The sequence below is a fragment of the Schistocerca gregaria genome, chromosome 6 (assembly GCF_023897955.1).
Source record: "Schistocerca gregaria isolate iqSchGreg1 chromosome 6, iqSchGreg1.2, whole genome shotgun sequence".
In the NCBI taxonomy this organism is placed as follows: Eukaryota; Metazoa; Arthropoda; class Insecta; order Orthoptera; family Acrididae; genus Schistocerca; species Schistocerca gregaria.
In genome coordinates this window covers 369315525-369339723 of record NC_064925.1, presented here as the reverse complement: position 1 = coordinate 369339723, position 24199 = coordinate 369315525, and the positions used below count along the sequence as shown (strand labels likewise).

Sequence of the window (24199 nt, the reverse complement as noted above, 5' to 3'; positions counted from 1 at the left end):
ATGGAAAAACTGGTAAAAGCTGACCTTGGGGAAGACCAGTTTGGATTCCAAAGAAATGCAGGAACATGTGAGGTAATACTAACCCTACTCATCTTAGAAGATAGGTTAAGAAAGGCAAATCTATTTTTATAACATTTGTAGACTTAGAAAAATCTTTTGACAATGTTGACTAGAATACTCACTTTGAAATTCTAAAGGTAGCAGGGTTAAAATGCAGAGAGTGAAATGTTATTTATAACTTGTACAGAAACCAGACAGCAGTTATAAGAGCTAAGAGCATGTAAGGGAAGCAGTGGTTGAGAAGGGAGTGACACAGGGTTGTAGCCTATCCCCAATATTATTCAGTCTGTACACTGAGCAAGCCTAAGGAAAATCAAAGAAAAATTTGGAGTAGGAATTATAGTTCAGGGAGAAGAAATAAAAACATTGAGGTCAGAGACAGCAAAGGACTTGCAAGAGCAGCTGGACAGAATGGACAGTTTCTTGAAATAAGGACATAAGATGAACATAAACAAAAGCAAAACAAGGATCAAGGAGTGTAGTCGAATTAAATCAGGCGATGCTAAGAGAATTAGATTAGGAAATGAGACACTTTAAATATTAGATGAGTTTTGCAATTTGAGAAGGAAAATAATCAATGACAGCCAATGTAGAGAGGATATAAAACACAGACTGCCAATTGAAAGAAAAGAATTTCTGAAGAAGAGAAATTTGTTAGTATCAAATATAGGTTCAAGTTTAGGAAGTCTTGTCTGAGTAGACACAAAGAGAACAGAAGCTTTTAAAATGTGGTGCTACAGAAGAATGCTGAAAAATAAATGGGTAGATCACGTAGCTAATGAAGAGATACTGAATAGAATTAGAAAGACAAATTTTTGGCACTAAAAGAAGGGGTCAGTTGATAAGACATCAAGGGACCTCCAACTTAATATTGGAGAAAAGAGAGAGAGAGAAAGAGAGAAAGTAAGTGTGTGTGTGTGTGTGTGTGTGTGTGTGTGTGTGTGTGTGTGTGTGTTTTTTTTTGTTGAGGGGGGGGGAGGGGCGGGAGGTTAAAAATTGCAAAGGGAGACCGAGATGAATACAGTAAGCAGATTCAGAAGGATGTAGGTTGCTGCTGTTATTCAGAGATGGTGAGAGTAGGGTAGAGTAGAGTAGAGTAGCACAAAGAGCTCCATCAAACCATTCTTCGGACTGAAGACCACAAAAGAAATTGTTATTGAAATTAAGGAATAAAATGGAAAACCTTGAGAACAAATATAACAGCATGAATGTTTGCAAATTAGAATTTGAGAAATGCAACGAATTTTATGCTAGACATACTGGTCAGTCATTTTTTACCAGGTTCAGAGGCACACTGGAAATCATAATACCACTACCTTTGGTGATCGTTTCAGAGAATCTAAACACGGTACAGATAACATGCAGCATCATGTGAAAATTTTACACTACTCCGCTAAGGTGAAACAGTTTACTCTCTGGAAAAGATGCAAATATACAGCCACAAGAAAAGACAAGCAAATGATGCTCTGAATTACCATTAAGAATTTGTAGATAAAATTTTTCAACTTTTCTGATGACGTACAACAAAATTATATGCTGAATTTACCCATACAGTGTTATACAATTAATTTAAAATCTGTCAATCTGTTCTTGTATTATATCAAAATATACTGGAACAGGGTATAACGTAGACACATAATTGCATACTTTATACTTAAAAGTATCCCTAACTGTATTTAAGTTATATTATTTGCTAAGGCAAGATACAAAACACATGTATGGGATAGGTAACAGCTCTTGCACTTACGTGACATACGTACTGTCTCCATTTTTCTATTCTTCCCCTCAGTACATTTGTCTACATTCCAGCACAGTATACAAGGTTGGTTCAAAAAATCTGGAGCTCTGCCTACAAAGTTTTTCCACACTTACCTTTTACTTATTGTGAATGGTCTCCTTCAAAATACTCTCCTCTAAAATTGATACATGGCACCCAATGCCATTTGCACTTCCTCAAGTAGTCTTGTAGTAACCCTTGCTGGATCGCACAAAGCCCTGTCTGCCAATTTTCTTTTATCTTGTCTATGAATGCAAATCTTTGCCCTTTCAACAGGGTTTCAACTTTGGAAATAAAAAAAAGTCTGAAGGGGCCAGGACTGTAGAGTATGAAGGATGAGGCACCACAGTGATTTTGTTTTATGTGCGATAGTCAGGCATCAAGAGGGATGAATGTGCAGGTGTGTTATCATGATGCCATGAATTGTCTCAACACATTTCAAGCCATTTTCTTTCTCACATTTTCTCACAGGCTTAGCAGCACCACCGATTAACAGTTGGTGCCTGTGGCACAAATTCATGATGAACTAATACTTCAAAGACGAAGAAAACTATCGGCATGACTTTGACATTTGATATGACCTGATGAGCTTTTTTTGGGCTTGGAGAAGCTTTTCTGATCCATTTTGAAGACTGAACCTCGGTCTCTATATCATTCGCAGAGCCATGTCTCATCACCAGTTATGATTTACTTAAGGAACATCTCATTCTCATTTGTGCAATCCAAAAGCTCTTCACTAAGGTCTTTCTGGTCTTGACTCATGAGCCGTGGGATGAACTTGCTTGCAGCACGACGCATTCGAAGATGCTGTTGCAGGATTTCACGATATGATCCATTCTTCTGCAATCTCTCGCACAGTCAGTCTTTGTTTGGCATGCACAATTTTGATGATGTTCCTTACATGAGCTTCGTTGGTAGACATCGAAGACTTTCCTGTATGAGGGTCATCTTTAATATCCATCTGGCCATTTTTATACCGTGTGAACTATTGATAACACCAAGTACAGCTTAAGCACTCATCACCATAGGCTTCTTGCATCATTTGCTCCTCTAACTATACCATCTCTAAATTTGCAAATTGTGCAACACAATGTTCTACTCAATACAGCAGTGAACAATAACAGACATATAATGAAACTCCCAGCAGTTACACATTTAACACAGGCGTGTGCAGGGAGACCAACTGCATTTCACTCAAACATACTATTGACGCAAAATTACCAATGTTCTGAAATTTTTTGTACAGACCTCATACCTTTCAATGGTCTTATGATTATGTCACAGAGGTTGTAAATATGTCCCCCTCTCCCCCCCCCCCCCCCCCCAAACTCTTACGTTATGAGGGGTTTTAGTTTAGCATTTGATTTTATACCTCTATATGCTAAAATTTTTTCCACATAATCCTGTAACTATTATCATTTAAATGATACCAAGATGTGCTCATATTATACCAACCCTTGTAAGCAAATTAAACATACATTAAGGTTAAGGAGTGTGTACTTACACACTATATGTTACATGAAGCCATACGCTCAACGTTTTGAATGGTATGTATGTATCTTAACCAGATTGTATAACCCACACTATGTGCTCATGAGAGTTATGTCAGAAGTACCTACACATGGATTTTTATGTTTTGAAGTGCTTATGTTCTTTCACCACACTCCATAGCATGCAATGTAAACTGACTGTCTTTTTTTTTACCTTTATTTTATTTGAATTGTACAGGGTGGCGTACAAAAAATCAGCCTGAAGTACTTTACTCCTCACTGTCGGCTGCCAGTTGTCATCAACTGTTTTAAAGTTGTTGCCCGCATTAGCTTATTTGTTATTTCTTTATTATTTACTTACTGTGTGTTTATCTCTTCGTTGTAGTTCTCTGTTTGTGGGGGTCAAGAATTTGTGCATAATTGGCGAGCAGTCCATACTTGACGCCAATTTTTTGTGCGCCATCCTGTATAACTCATATAGTTTGCTGATTTAAGGTATGACTTAAGTGCCTGCACATGCGACTTTATGTTTTGAAGTACTTTTATTAATCTACCATAACTCACCCAGATTGCATAACCCATACTTAGACCCAAGTAAGTAATTTCAAGTGTAGCTATAAGTTGTTGTTGTTGTTGTGGTCTTCAGTCCTGAGACTGGTTTGATGCAGCTCTCCATGCTACTCTGTGCTGTGCAAGCTCCTTCATCTCCCAGCACCTACTGCAACCTACATCCTTCTGAATCTGCTTAGTGTATTCATCTCCTGGTCTCCCTCTACGATTTTTACCCTACACGCTGCCCTCCAATGCTAAATTTGTGATCCCTTGATGCCTCAAAGCATGTCCTACCAACCGATCCCTTCTTCTTGTCAACTTGTGCCACGAACTTCTCTTCTCCCCAATCCTATTCAATACCTCCTCATTAGTTACGTGACCTATCCACCTTATCTTCAGCATTCTTCTGTAACACCACATTTTGAAAGATTCTATTCTCTTCTTGTCCAAACTAGTTATCGTCCATGTTTCACTTCCATACATGGCTACAATCCATACAAATACTTTCAGAAACGACTTCCAATACTCAATGTTAACAAATTTCTCTTCTTCAGAAATGCTTCCCTTGCCATTGCCAGTCTACATTTTATATCATCTCTACTTCGACCATCATCAGTTATTTTACTTCCTAAATAGCAAAACTCCTTTACTACTTTAAGTGTCTCATTTCCTAATCTAATTCCCTCAGCATCACCCGATTTAATTTGGCTACATTCCATTATCCTCGTTTTGCTTTTGTTGATGTTCATCTTATATCCTCCCTTCAAGACACTGTCCATTCCGTTCAACTGCTCTTCCAAGTCCTATGCTGTCTCTGACAGAATTACAATGTCATAGGCGAACCTCAAAGTTTTTATTTCTTCTCCGTTGATTTTAATACCTACTCCGAATTTTTATTTTGTTTCCTTTACTGCTTGCTCAATATGCAGATTGAATAACATCGGGGAGAGGCTACAACCCTGTCTCACTCCTTTCGCAACCACTGCTTCCCTTTCATGCCCCTCGACCCTTATGACTGCCATCTGGTTTCTGTTCAAATTGTAAATAGCCTTTTGCTCCCTGTACTTTACCCCTGCCACCTTCAGAATTTGAAAGAGAGTGTTCCAGTCAACATTGTCAAAAGCTTTCTCCAAGTCTACAAATGCTAGAAACGTAGGTTTCCCTTTTCTTAATCTTTCTTCTAAGATAAGTTGTAAGGTCGGTATTGCCTCACGTGTTCCAGCATTTCTACGGAATCCAAACTGATCCTCCCTGAGGTCCGCATCTACCAGTTTTTCCATTCATCTGTAAAGAATTAGTGTTAGTATTTTGCAGTTGTGACTTATTAAACTGCTTTCTTTGGGATTGGAATTATTATATTCTTCTTGAAATCTGAGGGTATTTTGCCTGTCTCATACATCTTGCTCACCAGATGGTAGAGTTTTGTCATGAGTGGCTCTCCCAAGGCCGTCAGTAGTTCTAACGGAATGTTGTCTACTCCCGGGGCCTTCTTTCGACTCAGGTCATTCAGTGCTCTATCAAACTCTTTATGCAGTATCTTATCACCCATTTCATCTTCATCTACATCCTCTTCCCTTTCAATAATATTGTCCTCAAGTACATCGCCCTTGTATAAACCCTCTACATACTCCTTCCACCTTTCTGCTTTCCCTTCTTTGCTTAGAACTGGGTTGCCATCTGAGCTCTTCATATTCATACAAGTGGTCCTCTTCTCTCCAAAGCTCTCTTTAATTTTCCTGTAGGCAGTACCTATCCTACCCCTAGTGAGATAAGCTTCTATATCCTTACATTTGTCCTCTAGCCATCCCTGCTTAGCCATTTTGCACTTCCTGACAATCTCATTTTTGAGACGTTTGTATTCCTTTTTACCTGCTTCATTTACTGCATTTTTATATTTTCTCCTTTCATCAATTAAATTCAATATTTCTTCTGTTACCCAAGGATTTCTAGCAGCCCTCGTCTTTTTACCTACTTTATCCTCTGCTGCCTTCACTACTTCATCCCTCAGAGTTACCCATTCTTCTTCTACTGTGTTTCTTTCCCCCATTCCTGTCAATTGTTCCCTTACGCTCTCCTTGAAACTCTGTACAACCTCTGGTTCTTTCAGCTTGTCCAGATCCCATGTCCTTAAATTCCCAGCTTTTAGCAGTTTCTTCAGTTTTAATCTACAGGTCATAACCAATAGATTGTGGTCAGAGTCCACATCTGCCCCTGGAAATGTCCTACAATTTAAAACCTGATTCCTAAATCTCTGTCTTACCATTATATAATCTATCTGATACCTTTTAGTATCTCCAGGATTCTACCATGTATACAACCTTCTTTTATGATTCTTGAACCAAGTGTTAGCTATGATTAAGTTATGCTCTGTGCAAAATTCTACCAGACGGCTTCCTCTTTCATTTCGTAGCCCCAATCCATATTCACCCACAATGTTTCCTTCTCTCCCTTTTCCTACTGACAAATTCCAGTCACCCATGACTATTAAATTTTCGTCTCCCTTCACTACCTGAATAATTTCTTTTATCTCATCATACATTTCATTAATTTCTTCATCATATGCAGAGCTAGTTGGCTTACAAAATTGTACTACTGTAGTAGGCATAGGCTTTGTGTCTATCTTGGCCACAATAATGCATTACCTACTCCTGCATTACCCCTATTTGATTTTGTATTTATAACCCTGTATTCACCTGACCAAAAGTCTTGTTCCTCTTGCCACCGAACTTCACTAATTCCCAATATATCTAACTTTAACCTATCCATTTCCCTTTTTAAATTTTCTAACCTACCTGCCCGATTAAGGGATCTGACATTCCACGCTCCGATCCATAGAACGCCACTTTTCTTTCTCCTGATAACGACGTCCTCCTGAGTAGTCCCCGCCCGGAGATCCGAATGGGGGACTATTTCACCTACGGAATATTTTACCCAAGAGGACGCCATCATCATTTAATCATACAGTAAAGCTGCATGCCCTCGGGAAAAATAACGGATGTAGTTCCCCTTGCTTTCAACCGTTCGCAGTACCAGCACAGCGAGGCTGTTTTGGTTAGTGTTACAAGGCCAGATCAGTCAATCATCCAGACTGTTGCCCCTGCAACTACTGAAAAGGCTGCTGCCCCTCTTCAGGAACCACATGTTTGTCTGGCCTCTCAACAGATACCCCTCCGTTGTGGTTGTACCTACGGTACGGCCATCTGTATCGCTGAGGCACGCAAGCCTCCCCACCAACGGCAAGGTCCATGGTTCATGGGAGGTAGCTATAAGTAAGATTTTATATTTCAAACTGCTCATATTCTTTTACCGCACTGCATGACATGATTTTTAAGCTATCCACAGTTTTCTTGTCTTACCCAGGCTGCATTACTCATACACTGTGCCTATATATGTTATATCCTAAATACTGACATATGAAGCTGAATGTTTCTAGGTATTTACATTCTGTTACCATTCTGCGTATGATTCACTGCAAGCTGTGTGTGTTTCCCCTTTCTTCCAGGTTACTGCATAGCTTATGCTTATGTAGTACAATAGGTCTTTTTTTTTTATTTAATTTGAATCTATCTACATCCATTTTTATTTTGTGCAAACCTACCTACATGATTATTATTTGAGACTGAATTTTAACTATTTCACGTCATTGTACAACAATCACTCAGTGTATTTTGTAATCAAAATGTTTGTTTATACTTTAACAATATAAGAAAAGATAGATTCATACTTACCACAAAAAAGACACATTAAGTTGCAGACAGGCACAATTAAAAGACACTTGAAGCTTTCAGCCACAGCCTTTAGCAACAAAAGAGAAACACACACCACTGATACACACAAGCATGCACACCTCAAGCACACATGACCGCCAAGTCCAGCAACTTGAGTCAGAATTCTTTCTGGCCCAAGGTGTGCTTGCTTGTATCAATGTTGTGTGTTTCTCTTTAGTTGACGACTGTGGCTGAAAGCTTTTTGTATGTGTCTTTTAATTGTGCCTGTCTGCGATGTAACAGATCTTAACAGTAAGTAGCAATCTATATTTTCCTACATAGTTGATATTCCTACCAGGAGTTTCCCTTCTATGCTTATACTTCTTATCTCTTACTGTTGCACTACTGATGGTACAGAAAATACTTTTAAATTTTTGTTCACACATGACAATCTGAATAGAATGAGACAGATGAATTTCTAAAAATGTGCCAATTATTATGAAATAATACGTTTATTTCATTGTTACATTTGTCACATGTTACACCTTAGGGGCATGGACTTAGGATATGACATCAGTTTACATATCTATAATATTTGGTAAAATGTATCTACAGTCACAATTATAACGCTAGATCCACAGAGGTAAGGTATAAAATATGTATGTTCTGAGAAATATTTCTTGAACTTATATGACATGGTGCATGTTTCCACTGGTCTTTACTTATATTGTGACGTAAGTTTTGTGCACATTCCACAACAATATCTATTTTATGGTTGTGGTTCCATCATATGGACCTGCTCATATGGTTTTCCTATTTCTTTAAATTTTACTCTTATTTTAGTCACATATGAAATCAGGTAACAAATGAAATATGCTTAATTTCTTACCTCATCCTCTTACACTATTGGTGATACAGTGGATCCACATATTTTTTAGGCAATCCTGCTCACATATGGTAACCAGAAAAGTATATGAGAGATTAAATTTTTGGTAATATGCCACCACTCATGTAATAGTATACTTATTTTACAATCCTTCACCTGTCTTATGTTATGCTACACAGTATATGGGTGCAGAGTATGACATAGATATATACTTATATAAGTTTCCCTAAAAGCATCCATAATGAAACAATGGAAAATCTGAAATGGGATAATGACAGTATTATGAAAGGAACAGATTGCTACTCATCTTATAGTGGATATGTTGAGTCGCAGGTAGGCACAACAAAAAAACTTCTAAACAAGTAAGCTTTTGGACAAAAGACAATCTACACACACATTCACGCAAACGCAAAAGCATCCATATTTGCAAGTTTTACTAAGGCAAGATTAACAAATGTATACCTTGAGTAATATGTCTTGTCCTTGCGTGACATGCTATATGATCCCACTTATCTGACCTTCATGAACATGCACATGTTGTTTACCATGTTTTCATAAAAAATGTGCTTCTGTTTTAAGTTATCTGTGTAAGCAGATAATAAAAATAACAACAATCTGCTCTTCACCTGCATTGCAACTTAAATTTTGCTACTCACATGCCAGCACAGCACGTACCTTTTAGTTCTGTGGCTGTGTCACATGGACCACCTCATATTACTAACCCCTTTTCTTTAATAATAATTTTTAAAAAAACTTATTTTAACCAACTACAGAACCAAGTGATAGTGGTGTGTACTTATGACTGACTGAAATGGTAAGACACAGGAAAAGCTTAGTAGTCACGAAATGTATATGTTGTATTCCTACTTACCTGGTTTATTATGAAACAGAAATACCTGGATATTTTGTGATGAAGAATTATAGTTACATCAAATACTGTACTGTGCTCTAGAGTAGAATATAATATTTGTGTATCCAGAATAGTTCTGGAGATTACATGGATTTCCAATGAAAAGGTACAGGTACATTTAGGCCTTCAGACGCATGTGGTTCTGTTTCTTCTATGGCACTACACGGTAAAGTTAACACATGTAACTGTCATTTTGTTGTGACTGTCTGCAACTCGACATGTCAACTTGTGGTGCATAGTAATCTATCCTTTTCCTGACATTGTTGATATTCCAACATGGAGTTTCCATTGTTTGCTTCATTATGTTATAGTTATGCACCCTTATTTTTGGGTAAATATATGATATATATTGTTACTAGGTGTGGTGTTCATGCTATAAACCACCCCACTCCACATGTCACCTGCCCCCTCTTGCACCCCCCCCCCCTCTCCCCCCCTACCCCCTCCTTCCCATTTTGCTAAATGTAAGCACAAAATGTTAACATGGCATAAGTAATGAATGCACACTGGAACATGATGTACAACTAAAAAAGTTTTTGAAAGTATGTAAATACATAATTGCCATTTCCTCATCTGTAATGCCTAACAAATATAATGACGATAGATGAAATACATTTAAGTGCGTAACATTACAGATATGAAAATGAGAGTCTTACCCATCAAAATTGGTCAATATAAAAATAGTTTTAAACATGGTCTTAGCTATAAAAAATTATTTAAAGAATATTATTGACAGATCACTCACAAACCCCACACAAACTACGGTCATGTAGAGGCTGTTAGTGCCACCAAGGTTGGAGTCTAGGCACTCGTTGATGACAGAGAAACCAAACTTGATGGTAGCAGTGTAAAAGCAGAAATGCTGAACTCCATTTTCTAATGTTCCCATATAACCAAACATCAATGAGTACTTTCCTCAGTTTAATAGCGCAAACACTCAAAAATGAGTGATGTCTCAGAAGTGTTGAGAAACAGCTGAAACTGGTAAAACTGAACGAAGTTCCAGGGCCAGATGTAATCCATATCAGGTTCCACACATATTATTGTAGCTTATTTAGCTCCTCTTTTAACTGTAGGTCACATCAGTCTACAGAAGAGTAGCAGAAGTATCCACAAAACTACCACCAAATACCCTAGACATACATTTATTGCAAAATTTTTAATGTATTTTGAGCTCAAATGTAATGAGCTACATCGAACAGCATGAACTCTTCCATTCTGTGAAACTTTACTTGGGCTTTTCTCATGACATCCTTAAAGCCATGGGCAAAGGGATCAGGTGGTGAGACAGACCCTGAGGTATCAAGGAACTGTCAGTTTGATAATGGAATAATGTGTTGGGGGTAAAAATTGTAGATGGAGATCAGAGAGTAAGAAAGTTCAAATGGCTGTGGGCTGCCTTAAATATGTAAAGATGAAATGGCTTGCACGGGACAGACTAGAACAGAAAGCTGCAACAAACTAGCCTTCTGATTAAGAATGCTCACATTCTGATGATGAAAGCAAGACCTTCACAAAGATTTACAGAAACTGACTAGCGAAACAGATATTACAAGAAGATGATAATGGGTTTTTATTTATTTATTTAGCGTATGGCATCTACAGAGTAAAATTGCACACATACTATTAATTAATATAATAAACAAATTACAAATATATTATTAAATGATTGATTGCAAACAACAATATGCGAAAGATTAGGGAGACAGCCACTGCAGCTATTACAAGTCCACATCTAAGCAGGTCACCCACTGAACAGCACGTGGAGCAGCATTCATTATATCCCTCCATTCTCCTTCAAACCTCCTTGCAGGACATTGGAAGATCAGGTGAGGGATTGTTTGTTCTCCTGCACCACAGTCGCATTCAGGGTCATCAGTAAGTTTCCATTTGTGGAGAATGGCCTTACACCTGCTGTGGTTAGTCCTCACACGATTAAGTCTGCACCAAGTTCTTCTGGGCATTTGCATTCCTGCCACCGTTATTGAAGGATCAAAATCAGTGATGAGAGGATGGTGATTATTCAGCGACCAGTATTGCCTCCATTCCCTTGCTATGTCGTACCTTTCTGAGAATCTGAGGACTTCGTCTTCCCATATAAGTACCCTGGATTTTAGGCAGGTAGTTGGTAGATGGTTCAATATTTTTCAGATAGGTATATCTTCAGAGACAGAGGGGTCATCAATTTACTTCCATTCTCAGATAGCTGCTTGTTGCCTTCTGAGGGAGGGAGGAGCTATATTGCAAAGCGCTTGAAGCCAGGGAAGTGGTTGATTGCAGAGTTCCTGATGCAATCCTCATGGTGGTATTAAGCTGGACATCTATTTTGTTCGTGTGTGTGCTCTTGTACCAGAATGGGGCGCAGTATTCTGCCACTGAGTAAACAAGAGATTGTGCTGTGGTGCGTAGGGTGTTAGCTTGAGCTCCCCAGGAGGTTCCATTCAGCTTTCATAATATATTATTTCGATTTTTTATCTTTTGACTGGTTATTTCTAGGTGTTTTTTATAGGTTAGTGACCGTTCAAGAGTTATTCCTAGATATTTTGGATGGCTGTTGTGCGTCAATCAGTCATTGCAGAATGTTACTTTTAACTCCCATCTTGCCTCATGATTGTTCAGGTGGAAAACCCTTACCTCAGCTTTATTTGGATTTGGGCAAAGCCTCCATTTTGTATAATACTGGTTAAGAAGTTGAAGGTCCGTACAAAAGAATATGTGACTCCATAGATAGACTAATTTGCACAGACCAGGAAGGATTTAGGAACAAACAGAGCTGCTGTGAACAATTCCTTACCTTAACCTCATACATTGAGCCAGGCTTTCAAAGGGCCCAAAAAAGCTGTGGGGCTTTTGTGGACCTCTCGGCCACCTATGATACCATCTGGCTCGACGGACTCATACTCAAGCTGAAAAAAGCAATCCCTTGCCACAAGACAACTAAGCTTCTGGAAACATGTTGAAAAATTGCTACTTCGGAGTGAACATAGGTCAATCTAGGAGTAAATGCTACACAATAAACAATGGGCTCCCATAGGGATCAGTGTTGGCTTCCCTTCTCTTCAAACTATACATGAGTGACATGCCAACAACTAAATCGCAAAAATTCTGCTATGCAGATGACATTGCAATAGCCACTCAGAGCAAGACATTCGAAGAGGGGAAAGCTACTCTGTCAATGGACCTTCAATTTCTTAACCAGTATGATAATGGGTAATCTTAATGAACATGAAGGACAAAAACAAAAGAACAGTTCATCAGTGGAAAATTCTGGGTTTGACAGCAGAAATTACAAGAGTTCACAGATTGTAGACTTTTAACTTGTCGGAAAGAACATGGCTCTCAAGAAGACATCATTATAGAAGAGGAACACACATTAAATGGACTTGGCAAGAACTATTTTCAACTAAAAATTAAACTGAGATTATTTGTGATGAGCATGGTATTGATTTCAGAATGTCCAGTCACATAAATATCAGCACCTTTACTTAACATGAATGACATTTAGGTACTACTGTCTCAACTAGGTGCATTAAAACAGGAAAGTGGTCACTAGAATACAAGTGATTTATTGCTCCCATTAAAGCAGTGTCTACAAAAGTAGGTGAGCATACTGAGAGATCCGTAGCAGGGAATGGAGAAGACATGGCCACTAAAAAAGCATATTCTCTACAAATCTACCCACGATAAGTGTTGCAGCAGCTTTAAATGAAGATAGGGCATATTATTTTTACTACTTGTGGATCATAAATCAATATAGCTATCGCTTGTAGTTTAGTGCTACTGGTGATGGGTGAAGACTGGTGAGTCTCTAACAAACTTACTAACTGCATTCTTCATCCTTTCACCACCCCCATTCCTCCAACAAATCTTGAATCCCCTTAGCATGAGGGAAATGTCTTGATTTGTGTCTGTAGCAAATACGAGGGCTATCCACAAAGTACATTACGTTTTGGAATTAAAAATAAATAAAGTATTGGAAATTTTTTTATTATATACAGATGAAAACCACACTTAAATACTACTTTTCTACATAGTTGCCATTTAAATTAAGGCACTTATCACAGCGATGGATGAGCTTGGAAATTCCTTCGTCGTAAAATTCGGCCGCCTGAGCCTTCAACCACGTGGTTACCTCTTCTTGAAGCTGTGCGTCATCATCAAAACGCTGCATAGCCAACCACTTCTTCATTGCTGGGAATAAGTGGAAGTCGCTCGGTGCCAGGTCGGGACTGTACACTGGATGAGGAAACAACTCCCACTTAAAAGATTCAAGAACTTCACGAGTGGCATTTGCCATGTGGGCCCGGGCGTTGTCGTGAATCAGCAAGATCTGAGCCCAACTTTCCCCTGTGCTTGTTTTGTATTGCTCTTCTGAGGTTGTGCAGAGTTTGGCAATACCTTTGAGAGTTTATTGTAGTGCCTCTTTTCAGGAAATCCACAAAAATCACACCTTTTCTGTCCCAAAACAGGTAACCACGTGGTTGAAGGCGCAGGCAGCCGAATTTTACGACGAAGGAATTTCCAAGCTCGTCCATCGCTACGATAACTGCCTTAATTTAAATGGCAAATATGTAGAAAAGTAGTATCTAAGGGTGGCTTTCATCTGTATATAATAAAAAAAATTCCAATACTTTATTTATTTTTAATTCCAAAGCGTAATTTACTTTGTGGATAGCCCTCGTATATGGAGGAAGGTTTGCTCCTCTATTTGAGTCTTCTAATAATTCAAACTCTACTGATGTATGGTTACTATTTTTCAAGGCTTGTGAGTGAGTGAGTGGGAGCAGGGGGGGGGGGGGGCACACATGGAGGATTAATATATGGTTCTGTTACCACTGTCTCTACATGGTGGTGCAAAATTTGGAAAAAGTGCAAAAATGCATGCTTGAACATAAATGCAGACGCTAGCTTAGCCTGCAGGCTGCACTGTCATATCTGACCACAAATGGCTTCTCAATACATTTCAGATGTCAGTCATGATCAGAACAGCATTCTGTGTTGTGAGTGCATTGTATTGGGGACTTCAAACATGGGGACAAATTGTTGGTGCTGATAAGTAATTGAAAAAGTGCATTTTAACCATCCGGCATTTATTTTAAAATCTTATGTCTACTGATTTTGGTTGTGGACCATCTTCACAGGACCGAAGGTGAAAAACAGATAAGGTAAAATCATATTTCACGTTCCTTTTATGCTGATACAACTTCACAGTGAGAATCCACGAACAACATGCAAAGACAGCACTTACAGTCGTCTGTCAGGTGTTTCAAGAGGCACCATATCAAAGATTTACCGTATATCTCTTACAGGGAAAATGGAAAGAAAAGAACATCATCTCTTAAATCACAATGCGGAAAAAATGTGTGTGACCGACAGTCATTCAAGAAGACTGTGACAGTAAATAAGTGGAAGACAATTGCAAAAGTCATTTTAAACTCAACATTACACTCACAAACCCCATCAGCACGAAAACAACATAAAGGAAGCTCAGAAGCAAGAAATTGGAGGGTGAGCTGGAATTATAAAAGCACTCATCAGTGATGCAAATGTCCGTAACAGCAAAACATGGCGTCGAAACCATAATACCTGGACTATGGAGCAATGGAAGAACATCATTTGGTTGGGTAAGTCTTCTTTTACACTGTTTCCAACTTCTGGCTGATTTTACATCCCACGAGTAAAACACGGCAGGGGTTTAGTGAGGGTTTGGGCAGCCATATCATACTAAGAGGGAGGTTTGAAAAGTTCTCTGGACAGAATACAAAAAAAAGTATTTAAACCACTGAAACTTTTTTTTAATTTTTCATTGTAGTCTCCTTGTAGATTAATTCACTTGGTCCAAGAATGTTCCAGTACCTTGATCCCATATTGAAAATGAGTTTCCTCCACACCTGCAAAATAGTTGTCAACCTCAGCTGTCAATTCTTCGTTTGAAGTGAATCTTCGACAATCAAGGAAAATTTTTCGGTTTTGGTGAGAGATGGAAGTCTGATGGAGCCATGTCAGGTGAATAAGCTGGGTGTGGCAACAATTCATACCTTAGTTCATGTAATTTTGCCGTGGCGACTGCACGTGTGTGGGCGCGTATTGTCTTAATGGAACATGACTTTCTTCCTTGCTAAATTTGGCCTTTTTTCGTGTAACTTTTGTTGCAATTTGTCCAGGAGGTTAGCATAGTATTCTCCAGTAATTGTTTGTCCAATGGGGAGATAATCTACAAACAGAATTGCCTTCGCATCCCAGAACACTGATGCCATGACCTTTCCCGCCGAAGGAACTGTCTTTGCTTTCTTTGGTAGTGGAGAATCAGCATGTTTCCCCTGCTTTGATTGTTGTTTTGTCTCTGGGGTGTAGTAGTGCACCCAAGTTTCAGCTGTGCTCACAAACCAACGCAAAAAAAAACTTGTTTATTTCTCCTAAAACGGGCCAAACATTGTTCCAATCTGTCCATTCTTATGCGTTTTGGATCCAGCATCAAGAGTTGTGGCACTCATCTTGCAGATAAATTTTTTCATTTCTAATTCTTCAGTTAAAATGTGATATACCCTTTCAGATGACATCCAGCACTTTCAAATGGTGATCCTCCATGACCATTTGTGCACTTTAGCAATGATTTCTGGAGTAGTGACACACCTTGGTCGACAACTATGCAGATTGTGATCTAAGCTCTCTTTACCAAATTTAAATTCATTTGTCTGCTTTGCAACAGTTGAATATGAAGGAACAGAGTCCCATAGTCTATTGTGGAGATCGGCATGAATGAGCTTTGCTTTCATACTTCATACGATGAACTTAATCACTGCTCGAATCCTGATTTTTTTCCATCTTTGCAAATCACTATGCGGGAACAACAACAGAGTGACGTCACTGCCACAGTTCTCTTCCAGAGCACTGAAATGGCATGTGTTTACAGGCAACAGTCCAATGAATACTCTCCTTGCGCTAGCACTGACCTCTTGTGGTGATTCCGAGAACTTTTTAAACCACCCTGGTATTCCTGTTACTCTGCAAGACTGTATTACGGCCCAGGCTTATGTGATCACTCTGGCTGATCAAGTCCATCACATGGTACAATATTTCTTCCCCAATGGTGATGCTGTCTTCCAGGATTACAGAGTCCCTGTTCACACAACTCAAATCATCCAGGACTGGTTTCATGAACACAAGGACGAATTGTCCCATCTTCCTGGCCACCTCAGTCAACAGTTCTCAATATTGTATAGCTTTTGCGGTCTACTTTGGATAAAAAGGAGCATCATCATTTCTGACCTCAATCGTTGTTAACCGAACTTGACATTGTTTTGCAGGAGGAATGGTACAAGAGTCCCTTGAAAACCATACAGGACCTGTACTAACCCATTCCGCTGGAAGCTATTTCAAATGCCAATGGTTTTCCTACATCATTTTAGGCATGATAATGTCTTATGTTTTTTTTTATGTTTCTGTATTTTTGTTTACCCCCCCCCCCCCCCCCCCAATCCTTGTATGTCTATAGCTCTGTCATCAGAATATGTAGATGTTGGAGTTTTCTGATCGTATGGTTTTTCACTCAAGTTTCTTAGTAATTGGTTTATCTCTGATTGCCGCCTTCTCCTTCTGTGCCGAGGAAGGCGAAACTGTAGCTGGAGATAAACCATCTAAATTTAGTAACTGATGGACCAGTTAAGTTGCCTGAAATGATTTAAAAGTGACTTGACATTTTGTACAATGCATTGCAGCCAGCATTACACGTTTCTGTTTGCAATGAGGCACTACTCCACACATCTGGTTTAATGAATGGTAAATTATGTATTAAAGCTAGTTGGCGGTAACTTATCTGCTTCAGCATATGGTAAGCTCTCAGCTCCAGACTCAGTATTTACCTAAGCAGTTAACGCATCATGACAGGGATGAGAACGAGATCCCTGGTTCAAGGGCAGCTTGATTACATGGTCTGCACATTGCATTGCCCTTATGTGCCAAGTATGGCCAAACTGCTGGCATTTGAAGTTCCTTAGAAGATTTTGACTGAAAGGTCTTTCTTACAGTCAATGAAGCTTGCCTTAAGATCCTCAGGTAACAACTGCACACTGAAAGTTAATAAGAATGAATTCTCTCTCAAACTTTTTCACTATAGTGCATGTCTTCATGATGCCTTTTAGTTTATTATTCCTGCAGTTCTGCTGTAATTATGCCCATTATATCTCAGCATGATCCTTCTCAACATTTAATTACTACAAAAACATTCCGTACTGTTAGATGTGTTCTGTTACTATCTCTAATAGAAGCTTCATTAGGAGGGCTTACCAAGCCAAGCTATATAATTCATTTCAGTGTGTTTATTTCCTACTGGTACACACTTTCTGTTGGGAGTGTTATTAGTTAAGAGACATCATGACAATGTTGCTGTGAACAGCTAGGGACATACACACTCCCTCCAGGCAGAGCTCCACTTGCGGAGTAAGTATAACACAATCAATGTGCAACAGGTTCCTCAGAGATAGCCCAGCAATTACTGTTTCGTCTAAACAGCCAGCTTCCCCATCAGGCTCAACGCACCTTGAGGATGAGGGTTCTTTATTTTTATTTTTCTGAAAATAGATGTACCTTTCTCACAACTGGATGAGTTATGCCAAGTTCTTCATCCTCCATAATATATAACATTCCACAATCACAAATAACAGTTACTGTAGAAGCATGCCCCAAGGTTACAATAATGGCCAGACCTCTGCATGCGATCTTCCCAGTTTCCAGACCTGTGCACAGTCATTACTGGCTGCCACTACTGAGGGAAAGAATAGGACAGCCACAGATTAGACACAGGGTTGAAGAAAGAGAAAAAGCGATGCATTACAGTAAAGACTGGGGCCCTGTTTGCCTATTACTTACTCACAAGAGTTGTGAGCAACCCTGGTGGGGGGAAGGTGTGTGGGCGAAAGAGTATTTTATCAAAAATAAAAAAAATACTGTGCAAGATGTGATTATAGCCTAGTAAAACACAGAGTAAAATTAGACACAAAGCAATGGAGAGAGATGAAAAAATGGATCAGGGAAGAAACTGGAGTAGAAGATTTTAAGTGACTGTAAAGAAGATGGAATGAAATGTAGCCTGACAAATGGATGGAAATGGATCTATAATTCCTCTGGTGAACTCCAAGGGAAGACGAGAAAGTAAACTAGATGTCTCCTCCATTTCATTTTCATTACTGACACTGTTGTTGTAGTCTTCATCTTCGGTATGAAGACTGGTTTGATGCAGCTTTCCACACAAGTCTATCTAGTACTCACCCCATCATATTAGGCAGTGGTCATTCAGGATGATGACAGTTCAAATCTTCGTCTGCCCATCCCTATTTAGGCTTTCCATGGTTCCCTGAATCACTCAAGGCAAATGCCAGGATGGCTCATTTCAAAGGACACAGCCCATTTATTCCTTATCCTCCTCTCGCCTGAGCTTATGTCCTGTCTCTTAATTATCTCGTTGCCGAAGGGACATTAAACCCCAATCTTCTTTCCTTCCTCCTCCTTATCTGCATTAATTACTGTGCACAACTATTTGAACCTGTTTACTGCAATCAAACTGTGGTCGCTATCTACAATTCAGTCGTCCCCCCTCCCCCTCCTGAAACTTACTTCCTGTACCAAACTGACAACTGTCTGATTTCTCACGATGTGCCCTGTCAATTTATCCCTTCTTTTAGTCAAGTTGTGCCAAAATTTTACTATCTCCCCTATCTGAATGAAGAGTGACTAGTTATTACAAGCAATAAGCCCAAAATTTATGATGAACAAATGATTTGGCACTTGTTGTGTAAAGTGGGTAGAAAGCATGATTCCATCATTTTCTTATCATGTATTTGAATTTTTAGGCATTACTGAGTACCTCTCACATTTATTTGTGTTAACAATGAGAATACATTTATTATTTATTAAGAAGTAGATACAATTATCACAAATGCAAACATCTGACAAGATGGTAGCATTTTGGGGCATTAAAATTTTACACAAGAAGAATACAAAATAAGGGTTGTCAACTTCCCAATTGCCACACTAATGTAACAGATGTTAAAATATGGTTCCTTACATCCAATTAATCACGATTCCAGTTACTCAAACTGGTTACCAAGTTGGATCAATTGGAGGGGAGAGGGGAGGGGCCAGTGAGGAAGGGGGAGGGGGGGGGGGGGGGGAAGAATTATACAGTGCTGATAATAACTAGTGAACACAGTATGCTGGCTCAAAGGGTCAGATGATGAAGCAGTAGGTGTATACATTAATTATTATGAAGTATAGAGTATTTACCTTACATGTCCTTTTGAGAAGATTTGGTGTCCATTTATCGAAATCTGCTAATGGTTTACGAGGGTCATGTCTACGAACTGTTTTCGTTGGACTGGGAATTACGCCTTTCCGTGACACATTTGTATTTATACAGAAGTTATTTACACCAGCTGTTTTCACTTGAGGAGCATCTACACCACTGCTTAGTTCAGTTGCAGGATTATGAGGGTTATTTACAGTGGCAGTTTTCATTTGTGAGGAGTTGTTAGCATCACCTGACAGGTTTGTAGCTGTATGAGCATTACTCCCACAAGATCTTTTAACTTGAGGAGAACTCACATCACTCCTTGGCACACTTGTACTTGTAGAAGTCAATTTGCTGACTGTGACTGTGACATCCTCATGAGTTTTGGCTGTTTCAACATTTAATGCAGCCTTACTGTCATTCTGCTTGACAACTGTTATAGTAACATCTTGCTCATCAAAACCCTGTTTGAAATTGAACAGAACATTATCTTTGCAATAATTTATACATTACAGGAATTTTTAAAATTTCATCTTTGAGGAACTATTCTACAAAAATGGTGTTTCACATAAATGTAAGCAGTGTCTCTGGCATTCACAGGATCCAATAATCCCCGAGGACAGCAGCAGCGATCCCCTTGTCATGTTTTGGACTGTCACAGATAATAGGACAGGTGGCAAGTGAGAATAAGCCATCCAAGTTAGGAGTGACTTTGGAAATAACTCCAAGAAAATCGTTGCACCATTTAACACTTCAGACTTGTGCATCAGTCGCATCTGCTCACAAAATTGTGCACAAACTGAAACTGAAACATTACAGAGTAACAGTGTGTCATGTGAACAATTCAGATTCTCTTGTTAGACATAAGTACTGCAATCAGCTATTGTAATCCGTTTATAATGGAGACATTAATCCTTAAATGCTCTTCGTGTCTGACAATGTATTGCTGCTTTTAGCAAAGTATGTGAATTCTGAGAACGATGTTGGAGTACTGTAAATCCTCACCAGTTACATCTGCATTATGTGAAAACAGAAGTGCGTTGTACAATGAATGCAACTTGAAGTACTGAACCAATATTTCCCCAGACAAGAACTTCTGACAGATGTGTGTGCAATATACAACAACCCTTTTTCAGAGAACTAACATATCTAAAAGATTAAAAGTTATTTAATACAAGAACATATGTGACAGCATTGCAAGGTATATTTTATGACAATAAAGTTCCCATCTAAGAGTAGCACTACTGACAACAGTCTGAAGGTTAAATGGTGCCACAAATTTCTCATACTTCCTTCTATGGTTGTTCCTAACTTGTGTAGTGTATACACAGTTAAAGCCAATACACCATCCGCCACTACCAGAGAGAACATACCCAAGCATCACTCGGTAGTGACAGCTTGCCAACAGGGGGGCAACATCAGAGGTAGCACTTGCATCACATGTGAAACACCCTGAATTTGCTAATTGTCTTATTTTTTCAGTGAAGTAGTGTGTAAATCAAAGAAATGTATGTAAAAAGACTAAAATTTCAATAAAAACATGGACAACAACAATAAACTAGCAACCACAGCTACCACAACAATACTGTGGTAACAAGAAAACCACAACAATAACAATGAAACTATTTTTGCAAATTTTATTGCCAATTTTTAGGCTTCAATATTATTTCTAACACAACTACTTTTGTACATACTCCTTGCACTAGATCAAAGGGAATAAAAATTACTTTTAAATACCTTTCTCTTTTGGTTCCTCAGAACAGATGATGACGCTGAAGCAGATGAACAACCTGTTACAGGCTGAGATCTTTCTGCTGTAACTACATCCTTGATGGTCAAAGACTGTTTTTTTGCAATAATTTGGCTTAAGGTGGTTGACGTATCCACATTATTCCCTTTCTTTGTAGGCAACAGAACAGCTTGACCATTTTCCACTTTGGTTATTAACCCAATACTTGCCAATTCTGAAGGTGTAAGAACAAACACTTTTACATTTTCTGTTTCTTTGTTTTTGCATGTTCTTGCACTCTCCCGTGTGTTATTCTGAGAATCCATGAAACACTTTAAGAAAAATGCACAGTGCTACTGGCTCTGCAGTGCAATTCACATTTTCAGTAACCTGTAGGAAGAAAGCAAATTAAGTTCATTGTATGAAAAATTTCTGATTCAGTGAATGTTACAAATTGCTGCTAAAAAAACAAAAGTCTCCTTCAACATAGTTTCCTCCACTTCTTTTTACAGTATTCTTGGGTTGTTCTATCTTACCTCTTCCTCCTCTTTCCCCTAGGCAAATTAATAAGACACATTTCCACTTACTTAAATGACAACCTAAGTGGGAAAAATGCTGCCTTCATTGGTTTTGATACCTACAATGAAGAAGAATAATCTAGGGCCATGGAAAATAGGTCTGATAACCCAAAACACCTACCACCACACCGAAAGCTATTATAGGCACAGGACATGGCAAGAAAATCAAACAAGCAGACCAGAGACAAATGGGTGATTATTCTAGCAAATTACAAATAGAGCCAAAAATGGAGAAATTCTCTGACATTATTAACACTGACATCTAGGAAACATTGAAGCTTATCAGATATACATGTAGTGCTGTCATGAGGATCTATGGAATGTGGTTGGACAGTAGAACAATGAATAGGCAACAAGGTGTTGGATGTCCATACCTCATCACAGAACTTTGAGGTCATCTCTACATGTTCCAACGTTGGCACAATGACATCATCAACAAAGGTTGCATTGAGTAGGGAATTATCAAGATTAGGCTGTGGATCAATGAAAAATGTAGTATCTGCTAGGATGAATCACATTTCTTGTCACAAAAGGTTGACATGTCCAGATAAAAGAATACTCTAAACATGCAACCCCCCATGGATGCAGCATAGCGATGCTGAAACATGCTATGGGGGATGTGCATCTGGGCTTACATGGGACCTATGATAATAATCAAAGGCACCATGACAGCTACCAGAACTTTACTGCGGACCATCTGCATCCCTTAATGCTCGATGTCTTCTGCGACGGTGATGGCATCTTCCCCCCACCAATGCTACAAGATCAAAACTGTGCTAAAGTCATTTGACGACCACGATAGAAAAATCATCATGTATTAGCCACACAATCCACCTTGTGGAAGACATATAGGACACAACTACTGAGCACCAGTTCTGCATCCACATACCACCCGCTGTGTCATTTAAGGGACTAGCGTATGTGATTTAGTTACTGTAGTGGATATTCTGACAATTGTATTGTGTTACATCTAATTTTACCTTAAAGAGGAGTCTACATTTATCATAAATTAAATCTGTTTTCAAGTTTGCTAACAACTATAATTAACATTAAAACAATTTTGGAAACTAACAATTTTGCCACAGGTTTTTGTGTTGCCTTAATAGAAATCTTGTTTTGTGGATTCCTGCAATAAAATGGCAACTTTTTAGCTCAACAGATTAAAAGATAGTCAGTTATTTTTTCACTGCCCTGTAATACATTTCACCAGCCAAAATGCAGCCCCACTGTGAATACTGTTCTCGAACACAAGATGAATAGGTTCACATTCATAAGCAGCTGGAAATTGCCCCGACTACTGTCCAACAATTGGCAGCTGCTGCGTATTGATGTGTTGGAAGTGCTCCCAAGAGTTTTGTACCTGTGATACTAGTAGCAGAGGTACCTCAAGTACTATCTTCTACTGTCGATCCTGTCTGCTCTGCAGAAAGTACAGAATCTGTCAATACCCGTCCTCTTGATTATGAGTGGCAGGTCAAAGGTAGACCTAGGCATCTTGTACAGAATGGATGCAGACCAGGGAGAACTCAGACTGTTGCACCAATCACCCAACCAAAAAGTTTCAGATGCAGTCTTTTACTGAAATTGAAACCAAACCAGTGGCTCTCACTTCACCTGTTTGGAGAAATGTGTTTTGTCCAGTGTCAAGAGGAGACAAACACAAAAGGGTAAGGCCTATTATCACTGGCAGCTCAATACAGTGAACGATGGTACTCCTTAGGGAAATGACAGCAAGGAATGGCAAAGGACACCAGCTGCACTCAGTGTGTATGCCTGCGGGTGAGGGATGGGGTGGGGTGGGGGGTGGGGGTTGAGGATGGGGTTGGGGGAGGGGGGGGGGGGAGAGTTGCCCATTAAACATGTTTAAGAAGCTATTCCAGCAGCCACTGAGGAGACAGGGTGCAACCAACTCCATATTGTAGCGCACAATGGGACATATGATGCCTGTTACCTGGGCTCCAAAGTCATATTTGAGTCATTCCAATGACTGGCAGGGAAGGTTGAGAAGATCAGCCTTGTGCATGGAGTTTCAACAAAGGTTACAACTTGCACCATTGTCCCCAGAACTGATTGTTGCACTCTGGCTTTGAGTTGAGGAGAAGAACTGAACCAGAGACTTCGAACGTTCTGACCAACTATGTTGTGACTTACTGGACTTGCATCATAGGATTGAGAACTTCAGGGTCCCCCTATATGGTTCAGGTGTGCACTGCACATCACAGGCT

General features: G+C 39.2%; 1 protein-coding gene across 4 annotated transcripts in view; it reads right to left on the bottom strand.

The window, feature by feature from the left end:
* LOC126277997 (uncharacterized) overlaps positions 1 to 24199 on the bottom strand; it is a 277984-nt gene that overhangs the window by 240314 nt on the left and 13471 nt on the right. For all 4 annotated transcript variants that reach the window (XM_049977675.1, XM_049977678.1, XM_049977677.1 and 1 more), the window contains exons 2-3: positions 21405 to 21786; positions 19664 to 20131 (exon numbers count right to left, since the gene is read on the bottom strand). In XM_049977675.1, the coding sequence (XP_049833632.1) occupies positions 19664 to 20131; positions 21405 to 21722 (786 nt within the window). In that variant the 5' untranslated portion in view covers positions 21723 to 21786. The remainder of the gene's footprint in view (positions 1 to 19663; positions 20132 to 21404; positions 21787 to 24199) is intronic.